Source organism: Delphinus delphis, chromosome 2, assembly GCF_949987515.2.
Source record: "Delphinus delphis chromosome 2, mDelDel1.2, whole genome shotgun sequence".
NCBI classification, from domain to species: domain Eukaryota; kingdom Metazoa; phylum Chordata; class Mammalia; order Artiodactyla; family Delphinidae; genus Delphinus; species Delphinus delphis.
The window spans coordinates 38,630,339-38,645,263 of record NC_082684.1 but is presented as its reverse complement, the minus strand read 5'-3'; the positions used below and the strand labels follow the sequence as shown (position 1 = coordinate 38,645,263).

The window sequence follows — 14,925 nt, the reverse complement described above, 5'->3', positions numbered from 1 at the left end:
TGAGTGCTCAAAAATCTCAAAGAAACACATAGTTCCCCCATCAAAAAAGTACTTGACCCATTTGTCAAAATCACTTGCAGAGTTCCACTTCTTTTCTAAGACCGAGTACCTTAATCAAACGCAGAGCTTCAAAGAGGCTTCGTTTTGAGTGACCCAACAGACAAATAAATTAGCTGCCAATGGCTCCTTTGTAATTGAAGAGGGCCAGGCCGACCAAGGGGAGAAGACTAAATCAAAAACGGAACTGTTCAAGTAAAAGCAACGTTTGGGGACCTGAAACAAACCAATACAGCCATCCCACACACTCTCATTTCCAAAAGTAAGGGTGAGCCAAGCACATGTGTGTTTATTCACTAATAAGAAGATGCAAACATCCCACATCTGATTGATTTCTTATGTGCTACAACCATAAAAATGTTTGGGTCTGGAATACACGTTTGAGCGTTGAGCTCAAATGTGGCAGCTTATTAACCCGATCACACATCTTATACCTACGATCTACAAGAACGTTTCCCTTTGTAACAGTGAAACTCTGTAAGGTTTTCTTCTTTACTGCCAGGACAAATTGCTTAGGGCTTCTCACTTAAGTATGTGAAGAACTGTCCAGTTTTAATCTGCAGAGCTTTTAACTGGTGACTCAGTGAGGGATGATGTCATATGTTATCCTACAACGGCTGGTGTGGTTCCCTCTGTTTCTGTGGCCGACAGTACTCCCCAGTTTCCATCCTTTCGTCAGCTTCTTCCCAGCCAGCCCACAGGCAAACAACCTCCCCAGCCGTGGATGAAACAGGAAGTCTGACAGCTTGAGTCTGCAGTGGGACCCCTAGTGTTTTCCCACTCCATGTCCTGGCAGCGTTCCCCAGAAGTACAAACACACACACACAGAGCTCCCATTGTTGCAGCCTTCTCCAGCCCACTGATCCTAATATGGAATGCAGCAGGAAACCCATGATTTCCTGACACTCGGCAAGCTGGAGGAAGCAAGGGAAAAACTCCATTAAAAAGCCCAGCTTTCCTCCATGTTAGATGTGAAGTGGAAAATGGGGAAGATTTAGCGAAATTCCACTGTGTCTTCAGCCAGGCTTGGTGAACAGGAGAGCAGAGTGAAACCCTCAGGCTGTTGAAATTTCTAGACTCCCAGGAAGCCCCTAGAATTGGGTGAAAAATGAGGATTCATAACTCAAACTGATGGGGGCAAGGGGCAGATGCTTTTAATCATTCTCCCCAGTGTGTGTTACCTTTCTTGACCAGTATGGTAAGCAAGAGGGCACATGCCAGCCGCCTCGGACAATTCTGCATGATCCGAGTTCCCCAAAGTAAGACAGAGTGACCTCAAGCCTGCGGCTCGCTTCATGGGCTTTGGGAGAAGCAGGAGAAGCAACGGCAGCGGCACAGTCACAGCAGCTGGAGCCGTGAGAATGAACTGCCAGGAGGGAAATGACAGCAGCTGCGGCTGCGGTGGCCGCGAGGAGAAGAAGATGCTGAAGTGCGTGGTGGTAGGGGATGGTGCCGTGGGGAAGACCTGCCTGCTCATGAGCTACGCCAACGACGCCTTCCCCGAGGAGTACGTGCCCACTGTGTTTGACCACTATGCAGGTAAGAAAAGCAGAAAACCTACCCCTGCATACGAGGTGAAGGAGGCGGGAGACGACAGCCCAGCTTCAGAGGGGCCTGGCTTATCTCTAATGTCAGTGCTGGGTCTGGGCCTGCCAGGAGCCAGGTAGCTGGGCATAGCAGACGACCAAGGTCTTTGCTGTTGTTAGGACAACTTGTATATCAATGTTATGGTAACACTTTTTTCCAGTTAAACCAAATGAATAACACTGGGGAAATACCCTGAACCGTCCTCTAAGCTTTGCGGCTAGAGATTTTACTTAACATTTGCCTGAAGATTCATCAACTTTCTTTAATGTGAACTTTTTAAAAGGTAGCGTAATTGCATCACAGTTCTTTAAAAAACAACAACGACACTAACCACACAACTGGTGAAAGAAGTGTTCTTGCCACTTCTCATATATTCACCACATGCCATTTATAAAGGAAATGCTGAGATTAGTAACATTAGAACATTCGTTTTTCTATAATAATTGGTGCTGTCCTAATGTACTTTCATTTTCCTGTGGAGGTAGATTGAAGGAAAAGTACTGAAAGATTTTAAATATCTCCTAGGCAATCTGTATCTTGAATTAAAAGAGAAAGTTTTAATCAATATGTTTTAAAGGTAAAAATAAAATTTTACTTATTTCAACGTATGTCCCCAAAGCACGAAATATGGCATAAAATACTTTAAGATCTGACAGTTAAGATACTGTAGTCACAACTTAATTCTTTCAGGTACATTTTTTCAAGTGTTCTAAAGTTTGTTGTGTGATAGCTTATTTAAATTTTTCCATTTTGACTCTTATTTTTTCTCTTAATCTCCAAAACAAATTTTATTAAATTTCTTAAAAGCAAATTCATAAAATGCTTCAGGTTTACAATAGCCTAGATTTTTAAACTTTTTGGAATACGATGATCCACTTGCTCACTATGAGATCAGCTTGAATTACCAGAGATTTGAGATTCTGTGAGAGGAAAATTTCTCTTCTTCACTTTAGCTTTGGGTCCAGAGTAGCAAAGGGGAAATGGCCCACAGGAAACCTGTGTGAGCGTTGGCTTTGCTGTGAGGTCATTTGAAATCCTTTCTGTAGGAAGCAGCTTCTTTTCCACAGCTAAACAATCACCTACGTCTCCTCCTACTACTACACGTACATGATTTATGACACTATTACATAGCAGACAGGGAGAGAACCACAGTGAAAATAGTATCCACTTTCTAGCAGGTTTTTCTATATTTGTAGAAATTAAGAGCGAATTTGAACACTGGCTCTCTTAAGCTTTTCTGTTCCCAGAGAAGAACATTTTAATGAGAACAGAATGAAGAGAAGTACAGGTAGACTTTCACCCTGAGGGGGAAAAAAAAAGTAATTGTAAAATTAGGTCTGCAACTTAAGAAAATTATTGGGATCCTGACCTGTAAACATCTTAGCAAATGTTATTTACTCTACACCCTCTTTCTGCCAAGATAGGGAACTGGCTGGTACCTAATTTCAAAAACCTTTAGATCAAAAATGGAACCCACAATCTACTAAAGGGAGAGGTTTCAAGTGCTTTTAAAAATTACATATCCCATCCCCAACTATTGGGTGAAGCAATTACAGTACAGTGTCAGGAAGAAAGAGGATAAAACCATCTTTAGAGATAAAGTTAGCCTATAAAAAACATTAGAGATCAAACAAAGGCTGGACCACCGCTAGATTCCACTAAGATCAATTTGTTTTATATTTCAGTTGTGTACATACTTGCTGTTATTTAAGCAACAAAGCATCTTAGATTTTGGCTATTCCTTGTTTTAGCTCTCAAGAAATCACAGCCACTGTACTCAAAGCAATACTTTGTACATAGTAGGCATTCCCAAACATTGTTACTTTGATTTACACTTTGTATTTTTTTTAAGTACACAGTCATCTCAAGCATTTGTAGTTAGGTTGTAAGGGAAATGAAGGTGTAAGCCACATACACCTAGGAGTGCAATGAAGTGAACATTTCCATTTGTAGAGGGATCTTCTCCATCACGACGACCCTAACTCTTTTTACCACCACGCTCCCCATACATGAACTGATTGAACATAAACCCTTACACAGTCACATGAGAATCTACAGTCAATTGTAAAAGAACTCATGCTCTCTTCTCCACGTGGAGAAGTATCCAGTATCCAGTCCCTGGTCCTACTGGCTCATTCTGAATTGACAACCTGCAAATAGTTTACTGAGTCTTTGGAAAATTGCAGTCAAAGAATTTAGAAAAGTTCAAGTCAAAGAGAGCCTATCCCTTGAAGAAGATTTTTCCCTAATAGCTACCCATCCTAGGAAGGTAAAGATATAATAGTAAGGACGGAAATACTTAAGATAGTGAGCTCAAGATAGTGAGCTCTGAAGCTGGACAGCCCGGTTCTAATACTGGCTCTGCCATTACTGTGTGGTCTTGAGCAAGTTGCTCAACTTCTCTGTGCCTCAGTTGTCATGAATTTTTTTAAGGGACAATAGAGGTATTAAGATCATGAGAACAAAATAAATTAATACATGTAGTTCTTAGAACAGCACCTTACACATGACAAGTATTAGGTAATAGCTATTGTGATTAAGAATAGGGTCTCTTACATACAGAATGGATAAACAACAAGGTCCTACTGTATAGCACAGGGAACTATATTTGATATCCTGTGATAAACCATAATGGAAAATAATATAAAAAATAATATATAGATAGATATGTATAACTGAATCACTTTGCTATACAGCAGAAATTAACACAACATTGTAAATCAACTATACTTCGATTAAAAAAAGAATAGGGTCTCTACAGTTGCACACAGCTATGAAAGGGAATTAAAATGTAATTAAAATATAAAGGCTACAACAAGGAAAAATATAACTACAAGAGTATCCTTCAAATGGAGTAGGGTGTGATAGAGTGTGTGTATTGTCCTGATGATACAGTTATCGTGTTTACTGATAATTGATAAATATGTCTACATGGAGTAAACAGTAGTGGGATATTCACTGGAGAGGAAATATTAGTTCTGCATGAGTGATTGTAGAAAAATCAACAACCAACTAGAAAAAAATGTTTTGAAGTTTTATAAATCTTGGTTATTTTCCCTCCCTCCTACGTATCAGAATCCAAAAGTACATCTGCTCAATGCAGCTCTCCTTGACCCCCAAGGAGAATTCCTTGCTCCATCTCCAGCCCATCCCCAGAAATGTGTTAACATCGCTAGAACGCAACTTGCACCATTGTATAGCAATGTATTTGTCTCCTTATTTCCCCAGTCCCACTGTACGATAAGCTCCTGAGGGGAAGGGTCATGTCTTGCCAAATCCAGTGTTCAATTCTCAGTCCTCGTCTTACTTGATCTCTTGGAGGCTTTTCTTACGGTTTATACTCTCCTTCCTGAAACACTTTCTTTGCTCCTGGGATACCACATTCTCCTGGTTTTTATTCCCCTACTGGCAAGTCTCTCTCCATCTCCTCTGCTGCTTTCTCCATCTCTTTCCCTACCACTATACATTGGTATACTTCAGGGTTCAGTCTCTCAGTCCCCTTCTCTATTTATGCTCATGCTCTGGTTGACAGTATCTAGTCTCATGGTTTTAAATATGATTTATACACTGATGACTCCAAAATCTGTATCTCTACCACAAAAAAAAAAAAAAAAAAAAAGCCTGACCTAGACTCATATATTCAACTGTCCATTTGGATATCTAATAGGCATCTCAAACTCAACCTGTCCAAAACAAAATTTTTTAATTGCCTCAGTCTACACCTCCCCTAGTGTTCCCCATAGAATTATATGACCACTGTTTTCCACCCAGTAGCTCAGAACAAAAACTTTGGTATTATCCTTAACTCCTTTCCTCCTTTGACAATACTTCCCATCCCTCTCCATCCAAACCACTAGTTATTATCCCTTCCTACTACCAATCAGGTCAACATTCAAAATATATCTCAAATCTGATCAGTTCTCACCACCTCCATTGTTTTCACTCTCATCCAAGCCACCATCATTTCTCATCCAAACTACTGTAATCACCTCCCAGCTCCCTGCTTCCAGTCTTATCCCGTATAGTTCAGTTCTTCACACTCCCGACAGAAGGACTATCCACAGCCCAAATCCATCAGTCAAATCCCTTCACCCTGAGGCCCCATCGTTTATCACAGTCTATAAGGTACTCCATGACTTAGTCCCCATTATCCCTCCAACCTCCTCTCCTAACTCTCTGCTCTGCAGTGTTTCTGCTTTCAGCCATCTTCATATTCCTCAAACACACCAAACTCCTTCCTTCCTTGAAGATTTTGCATTTGCTTTTCCCCCAACCTTACCTTATCCCCCCCATCTTCCTCAGCTTCAATTGATCACATTGTTTAATGCATTCACACACACAAACACAAACACACATGCGTACAGTCACTCTTTAATTTTTCTCCTGTTTCATCTTTCCTCATAAGGTTTAACACTACTTCACATTATATTTATTCGCTTACCATTTTTATTCTACACTGGGATGTAAACCCCATGAGGGCAAGGGCTTTGTCTTGTTCACTGCTCTATCTCCATCTTCTAAAACAGAACTCAACATCTAGTATGCTCTCAATAGATTGTTACTGAATTAATTAATTAATATGCTTTACGCATCTCTGTCCTTCCAGCGCATAGATAATTCCTGGTCCATTAAAACTTTGAGGAATAAATGAACAAGTTGTTGGTCCAACAGATGTCTCTTTAGGAATGAACATATAAAATATTTATTAAATGTATTATATTTTTGAACTAGTTTGCTTGTATTTTAAATAATCATTTTATCTCTACCAGGGTCATAATACAGCATAGAATTTTCCTGACCCAACCAGCCAATGTCACATCTATTGAATAATATAAATATACAATGTATAAATTTCATTTGGAAACAGATGGGATACACTCAAATTCCTCCATTTGCGTTATATTCAAAAGCTTAGCTAAATTTTGAGTGGCTCACTTGTTTATAGTTCTTCATAAAAACACATGTTCCAGAGTAAGCCCAAGTTCAACTATGGGCTAGGTCTAAAAATTGGGGGCAGTAGAAGGAAGATACAAACAGTCACTGATACTTTTCACAAGTATGCCTGAGAAACATCTCCGGGTACTTCTTCCTACTCCCTTTCAGGGATGACTCAAGATGTCCCAACAACCTTTAGAGATTTCACAGCTTACCATGGAACAACCATCATGTCTTCTCCCATCCTGTCTTCATCTTATCTTTAGCTTCGAGTTTTGTGGCAGACATCTCACTGATAAAGTAGTATCAATTAATGTTTCACACGACATATGACATAAGGATAACACTTCCATTTCTAGTTTAGTTAGATTGTATGTTGAGGTAGGTAGTGCACACGGTTTGTCTGTTTATGTGCATGGCTGCGTAAAATAATCCCATTCAAGTTGAAGCCTTTGCATGACGTACCTCATTCACCACTACCATCATCCTCTGTATAAGAATTGGTCGTGGGCTTCCCTGGTGGCGCAGTGGTTGAGAGTCCGCCTGCAGATGCATGGGACACCAGTTCATGCCCCGGTCTGGGAAGATCCCACATGCCGCGGAGAGGCTGGGCCCGTGAGCCATGGCCGCTGGGCCTGCGCGTCCGGAGCCTGTGCTCCGCAACGGGAGAGGCCACAACAGTGAGAGGCCCGCGTAACGCAAAAAAAAAAAAAAAAAAAAAAGAATTGGTCGTGTCTATGGCTCCTTCTTCTAAGAAAACCACCTCTATTTAAAAACTTAGATAAGTCACTATTTGCAAACCCAGGCTGCCTATGCAGGAAATTAACACAATTTGTGGAAAGGGGAGAAAAAATCTAGTTGCTCTATCAGCTGAGTGAGATGTAAAAGGAGTTGTTTTCACAGAGAGCTGAAAGTCAATTCTAAACTTTTTCCACCTAATTAAATGATGATTAGTCCAATGTAGATTCCATCATAACCCTAATGACCAGAGCAAGGGGGAAACTATGTCCAATCCACAAGGGAAAAAACAACATAAAATAATAGTGAATAAAAACAAAGCCCCAGGCTTATAAAGTGTTATGACATAGTTCTGCCCATTTGGGAACGTTTACTCAGGAGTTTCTCTTTTTTTCTTTCTAAAGACACCCGAGAGTCTCTGGAGAATGGATGAGATTCATTTTTGTAAGCCAAAAGAAAACCTAAAACACCTCTCATGGGTCTATGAAATAAATCACCAGGTTTTTAACCTTAGGCAAAAATATAAAGGAAGTATGTGAAAGAGGAGAAACGAATGGGCCAGTTGACTTGCTCTGTTCCTTCTAAATGCCATGATGCTCAAAAACCCAATGTCTTGTAGGTATTCAACCCTCCAATATCTCTTTTTGAGGCAGTGTGATGCACGTCTGATACTTTTTTTGGACTCTTGGAGGCCATATCAAAGGTGCAGTAACAGGAATTGTATAGACAGTTCCTTCCACAGTCTACTGTGATGCCTATGAGCATGAGCACGTTCAGAGGCTCCAGGGGTAGAAATTACACTCAGAAACCCAAAGCACACTGCAGAGAGGTAAACTGTGAGCTTCACCTCTTAGGAGTAAGAAAGAATAGACGAGGGAAAAAGAAAATTAAGTATCTGTGACCAGAGTGACCCAAGAAAAATCATGCTCCCAGGATTAGAAACTACATCTGCAGTTCATAACCCTCCTGCATTCCAGCTTTATCTGGCAACAAACCAAGGCCTGTGACCGATGCAGGCTTCAGTGGACAGACACCCTGTGACCAAGACTTTTAGTTCCACAAGGCCTGGCTCCTTTCACTGTCCAAGCGAGGAAATCCTTCATAAATTTTACTACCTAACTGCCCAACAATGTTGGGCTTCAAGTAAACAGTACTTTATTTCCAGGATAACGTTTTCAGAATCTGCCATCACTACCTCTTCTTTTGGGGCAAAGAGCAAAGTTGGCTCAGAGATGGCTCAGTACATTGGACATCTTTGTTTTTGGATCTAGTCGGCCTGTTCTACAAAGGCAACGTGAAGGTGGGCAACTAACATGAGGCAACTAACTTAAAGGACAGGTAGGAAAACAACAGAAATGATCTCCCTCACCAATCCTGAGCACAAAATCACAAGGATCGACAGAGGCCCTACCCTCTGTGTAAGGACACGGGTCCTGATAAGGCTGAAAATGTACTTTCCCACAAACAAAAATCCATGCCACCCCTTGGGTGTGTTAGCAGAATCCAAACAGTTAATTTTCCAGGCATAACTCAGTCAGGATTAATTCCACCGTGAATTCAAAAGGGACCCACTGTGAATCCCAGAGTGGCCTGGGATCGTTCCTGAATACTCTGAAGTCCACCAACTTTTTGGATATGCCTAATTTTCACAAGACAAAAGGACCTGATTCATGTGTATTCATTCAGCATTTTGTAATGGTTCACAATACAGCTTTTATTTATGAAGTCCTTCATTTGCAGTCTCAGTGTGAATTTCATTACGGCCACACGTGATCCTACAAGCAGTGCGGTAGTATTTAATGACGAAACTCAAACACCACTAGAATATGTACTGACAACAATAACAATAGCTATACAAAGTTCTTGCTATGAGCATATTTGAGATGTTTTCATACATCGATTCATTGCCGCCTCACAATGATACTATGAGGTGTTACTATATTCCTAATTTTGACTGATGAGGAAACCGAGTTGCAAAGTTATTAACCAATTTGCCCAAGGTTAAATAACCTGTAATGGAGTAAGTGGAGGCCACAAAACAGTAAATAAATAATGTAAGCAGTGTGTAGGTTTATAGCTAATAAATTAATCAAAAAGCCACCGTTAGGTAGGGCAGGGGTCCCCAACCTCCGGGCCACGGACCAGTACTGGTCCGAGGCCTATTAGGAACCAGCCCACACAGCAAGCGCAGGCAAGCAAGCAAAGCTTCATCTGTACTTACAGCCGCTCCCCATGGCTCATGTTACTGCCTGAGCTCCGCCTCCTGTCAGCATTATGGTGAGTTGTATTTCATTATATATTACAACGTAATAATAATAGAAATAAAGTGCCCAATAAATGTAATGAGCATGAATCATCCTGAAAGCATCCCCCACCCTGGTCCGTGGAAAAACTGTCTTCCACGAAACCAGCCCCCAGTGCCAAAAAGGTTGGGGACCACTGAGTTCGGGTATGCTAACCTGCTATAACAAACAGACCTAAACATGTAAGGGATTAACACCACGACAGGACGTTCCTTGCTAATTTATGTTCCTGAACATGTGTTCAAGTCAGTGGGGCTGCTTTCCTCCCTTTAGTCATTTAGGGACCCAGGTTCTTTGCATCTTGTGACACTGCCATCCCTTAAGATCTCATAGTTGTCCGCATCCAACCAGACTAATGAGAAAGAGTGTGGAGAAACCTGAATGGAAAGTTTTATGGGCCAGGCCTGGAAGTGACGGACATCATTTCCAGTCAAACTTCAGAAGAGATAACTTAGTCACGAGACCACACCTCGGTCTAAGGGAAGTTGGGAAATAAAACCACCTACATGCCCAGAAGAGGGAAGGACAGATTTTAATGGAAACTAGCCATCTCTGTTTGTGTCAGACTCTGTAGTCACCAAATATCCCTACACACTTTTTCCCACATGTAAAACAAACTTTTTTCCCAAGAGGAACCACCCAGAGCCCCAGTCTTTCACTGAAACAGGTTAAAGTTCAGCCATGCAGGTGATGCCTGGTCCTTTCCATTTGATGGAGACATGGCTCCTTGTGGTCCAGTAGAAGACTCATTATCTCCTCCATATATACAATCACCCCTTAGACAATGATAGAACAGGGATGGGATAACCAAAATATCTAAACCCCCTTTCAGAAAAGTAAAGAATAGGAGAGACATAGCAATAACAGAATCCTGAGGGCAAATATTAGAAAGACTTCCTGCCCTAGCAGTGGGGGAAGTTTCTTGAATTGACCCTTATGCTGTTCTCTGGGAGGAATTTCTTCGTCCATTATTCTCAACTTCCCCTGGCTTGGTTCTCTGGGGAGTTCTTCTTCCTCATCCATTTTCCTCCATGACACACATCTGAATCAGGCCTCAGGGACTCTGTCTTTCTCAGGAGCTGCACAAATTTCATAGCCTGCTTCTGGCTTGTCCAGTGTCGAGACTCAAGGGTTGTTTTATAGTCTGAAGACTATTTAGTCCAAGCTTGGAGTTTCTTTGGAAATACAATTCGCTCAAAAATTTATTAGGCTTCTGGTAAGTTCCATGTACCAGTAGCCACATCCAAGACCAAAGAATGTCTTTCCTAGACATGCTTCTTAAAAATACTTTATTTGTCTGCTTCATCCAGCCAATGCCTTTTGCTCTCAAATTAACAATAGCTACGTAGAGGCTGTATGAAGCAAAAGACTTAAATGGGAAGGGGACACCCTGGCTCTTCTCTTTGACACAGAGCTGATCCCCTGTTTTAACAGAGAAATGGACATTTGTTGCTCAGATCCTTATTTAACTGTGTCTTCTTTGGGGAAATCCAAAAATAATCAATTTTCCAACTATTAATTAAGGACATTAATATTCGTGTTCTATCAATCTCTGCTTAAACACAACCAATTCAACTCTTTGCTTTCTTGTAACACCTAGTTAAACACAGTAACAATTAATATACTCTAATATTCTGACTTTTCCCAATCTTTTCTTTGAGCATAATAGACTCAGTAAGAACTAGGTTTACCTTCCAGGTTTCACAGACAATAGTTTTACAAACGTTTTGCCATGGTATAGTGTGGATCTTCGTCTTTCTAGTCTGTTCTGTTTTCTTACTACCTGCCACTTAACAGTTAAGCTAACAGCACACTTCTTTTGGCATTCTGTAATGACGGCACCATGCTAGATAATTTAGGATGCTAGAACAGATCGACTCAAATATATAATGTTTCAAACTGTTAGAATTCTTTTTTTTTTTTTTTTTTTTTGCTCAGAGAACAGACTTGGGCAAGTGTTCAGGTCGGTGAGGTGATACCACTCCATGTAATCATCCAAGGATCTACTTTTTTCCATCTTGTGACTCTGCTGTTGGGTAGGACTTTGTAGTGCTCTAGACAGGAGCACTAGACAGGAGAAGATGAGAGGATACGGAGGGCAAGGAGTAGTGGTCGGGGCCAGGTCCACAAGTGTCAGGCATGAGTTCTCTTCACATTTCTTTGGAGAGAAGTTAAACCCTAGGCCATACATTATTGTAAGAGAGGTTAGCTATATTCCCAAAGACAGCGTGAACAGATTTTAAAGGACTCTTAGTAATCATCATCACACTCACTAAGTCAAACTTTCTTACATCAAATACAATAGACTCATAAACAATGTAAATTGCCCTACATACCATATTTAATTAGACATTTATTCAACTACAAATGATATACCTATATTTCCCAAATTTGCCTGGTCATCAGATAAACCTGCTTGTCAAAAATGCAGATTCTGTAAATTGGTGCAGCCACTATGGAGAACAGTATGGAGTTCTTTAAAAAACTAAATATAGAGCTACCATAGGATCCAGCAATCCCACTCCTGGGCATATATCTGGAAAAGATGAAAACACTAATTCAAAAAGACACATGCACCCCAATGTTTATAGCAGCACTATTTATGATAGCCAAAACATGGGAACCACCCAAATGCCCATCAACAGATGATTGGTTTAAAAAGATGTTTTATATATATATATATATATATATATATATATATATATATATATATATATATATATGATAGGATATTACTCAGCCATGAAAAAGAATGCAATATTGTCATTAGCAGCAAAATGGATGGACCTAGAGAATAACATACTAAGTGAAGTAAGACAGACAGAGAAAGACAAATATTATATGATATCACTTATGTAGGGAATCTAAAAAATAGTACAAATGAATCTATACACAAAATAGTAATAGACTCACAGACATAGAAAACAAACATATGGTTACCAAAGGGGAAAGGCAGTGGGGGAGGGATACATTAGAAGTATGGGATTAACAGACATATACTACTATACATAAAATATATAAGCAACAAGAATTTACTGTATAACACAGGGAACGATATTCAAGATCTTGTGATAACATATAATGGAAAATAATCTGAATATACATATATGTATAAATAATCTGAATATACTGTAATCTGTATAAATATCTGAGTATATTCCATGACATTTCAACTTTAAAAAGGAAAAGTATACTTCAATTTAAAAAAGGAAAAAGTGCAGATTCTTTGGTCCACACCAGAGCTTCTATACCAGACCCACTAAGAGAAAAAGCTGTACATATACATTTCAACAAGCATCCTAGGCATTTCTTATTAGGTGGACCTATGAAATGACCATTTTGCAGTTCAAAACCATTTGGATATCATAAGTTCATAGAGTTCAATCTAATGTAATTTAGAAAGTTCAGAAAACCCTTCTTTATGCTATCAAGATGTCTAGAAATCAAGAAGAACAATTCTATAACCAACCATCAATCAGTAAAAAGCAAGTTAAAAATAGATATGTGTATATATAATTCCTTGACCTGGTAGTTTCTATCAGGAGAAATTGTTTAAGACAGAAGAGGCCTTTAGAGCCTCTCAGAAACAGCTAGTAAATTCATAAATGAGAAACCAGAGTGCTTTTTAAAAAGATCTGTGCCCATGGCTGGGACACAGAGAGACCCTGGAAGAAAGAAAATCCACAAGGCTGAGAATCAGGAAATGTTGGGAGAGGTCTGGTGCCTTGGAGGGAAGGGAAAAGCCTCGGAGACTAAGAACAGGGAAGAACGGGAGTTGTAAAACTGAGTGGAAAGAAGATTAATTAGGCAAACTTGGGCACACCAAGCACCAGCAGATGGGAGCAAAGCCTCAGGCATGATCGGCAAAGCTGCACAGTGTTAATCGCTGTTCACTGAGCCTGCTGTCAGCGAAACGATAATCAGCATGACTGTGAGACCTTCGGAGGGGTCACTGAGGAAGACTTAGAGAACACCTGCTCTCATGGGAAGAAACCAAGGAGTCTTAAAAAGTAAGAAAGAGCCTGGGATCCTTGGGGTGGTTGTGGTGCAGCTCTGTCCTGGATGCTGTTCTTGCTCTACCATATCCACCCAGCCCTATGATTGTGAAATGAACATAAACATCTGTTTCCCCTCTGCAGATCTTTCTGTTCTTCTTCACACTTTGACCTAACATTTGGAGAAAAGGAGGAAAAAAAAAACAAAAATGGAAAGTTGCCTAAAATTCTATTCTCAGAGTCCAAAAAAGCTTCCACTTAGGCTAGAATCTGGTTCCTGAAAGAGACAGGACATAAATTCTGGGAGAGGCAGAAATGTTGTAACTGGGATTTAGGCACCCTTATCTGGACAACCCATTGACCAGCACTCCCGCTAGTGGGGACCAGGCCTTTGGAGTCTCTCAAGATGTTTTAATACAGATTAGTCAGTCAGGCCTCAGAATGTGATTCAACTTGCCAACAAGAGAGAAACAATTCCCTGTGTGGTCTGAGCAGAACGTAACATAATGAAAAAATTGCTTCCTGATCCTTTTGGAGTAATGTTTATAGTTTATAAATAAAATAGTAAGTAACTAATATTAATTAGCTAAGTATTTAATATGCACTAAGCCCTGTGTTACTTTGCTATCTTCTCTGAGCCTCATATTATCTCTGGTGATAGGTATCTTCATTTAACAGGAGAGAAAATTGGAAGTCAGAGAAGTAATCAGTCCAATGTCACAGGACCAGAAAGTGACAGAATTGGGATTCAAATCTGTCAGCTCAAATGTTACCTCCTCAGGAGGCCAAACCAAACCACCCTGATTAAATTGACCACCCTTTCAAAACCTGTTTATTTTCTCTATAGTTATTAGCCGATCTGTTTATTCACTTGTCCATTGCTTGCCTCACTCTAGAATGTACAGTTCATGAAGGCAAGGTTCTTTCTGTCTCATTTATTCTTATGTCTCCAATGCCTGGAATTAGCCTACAACACAACAGACACCCAGAAATGTCTACTGAATGACTGAGTGAATGAACGACATCCAAGAGTCCCACAGTTTTAACCACTTCTCTACACTGAAGTTAGTACCCCATGTAAACAGTCAGGATAATTTTCTATGTTGAAATTTAATCCTCCAACAACCTAAAAGTATATGTCCTAAGCATCATGAGAATACATTCAAAAATAGTGTATTGGCTTTGTTTAAAAGTTGTAAAACAACTTTATTCTTCTAGGAAAAAAAATTTCAAAAGCTTTTGCTTCCAGCCAAATTTCAAACTTGTGAGTTGAGTGATTTCACTACGTAAAAATTGTTTTCCTAATTATA

General features: G+C 40.1%; 1 protein-coding gene across 1 annotated transcript in view; it reads left to right on the top strand.

Annotated features, from left to right (window-relative positions):
• The first annotated feature begins 1,002 nt into the window (after positions 1-1,002).
• RHOJ (ras homolog family member J) overlaps positions 1,003-14,925 on the top strand; it is an 82,920-nt gene continuing 68,997 nt past the window's right edge. The window contains exon 1 of the mRNA XM_060004438.2: positions 1,003-1,596. Coding sequence (XP_059860421.1) covers positions 1,353-1,596 — 244 coding nt within the window. The 5' untranslated portion in view covers positions 1,003-1,352. The remainder of the gene's footprint in view (positions 1,597-14,925) is intronic.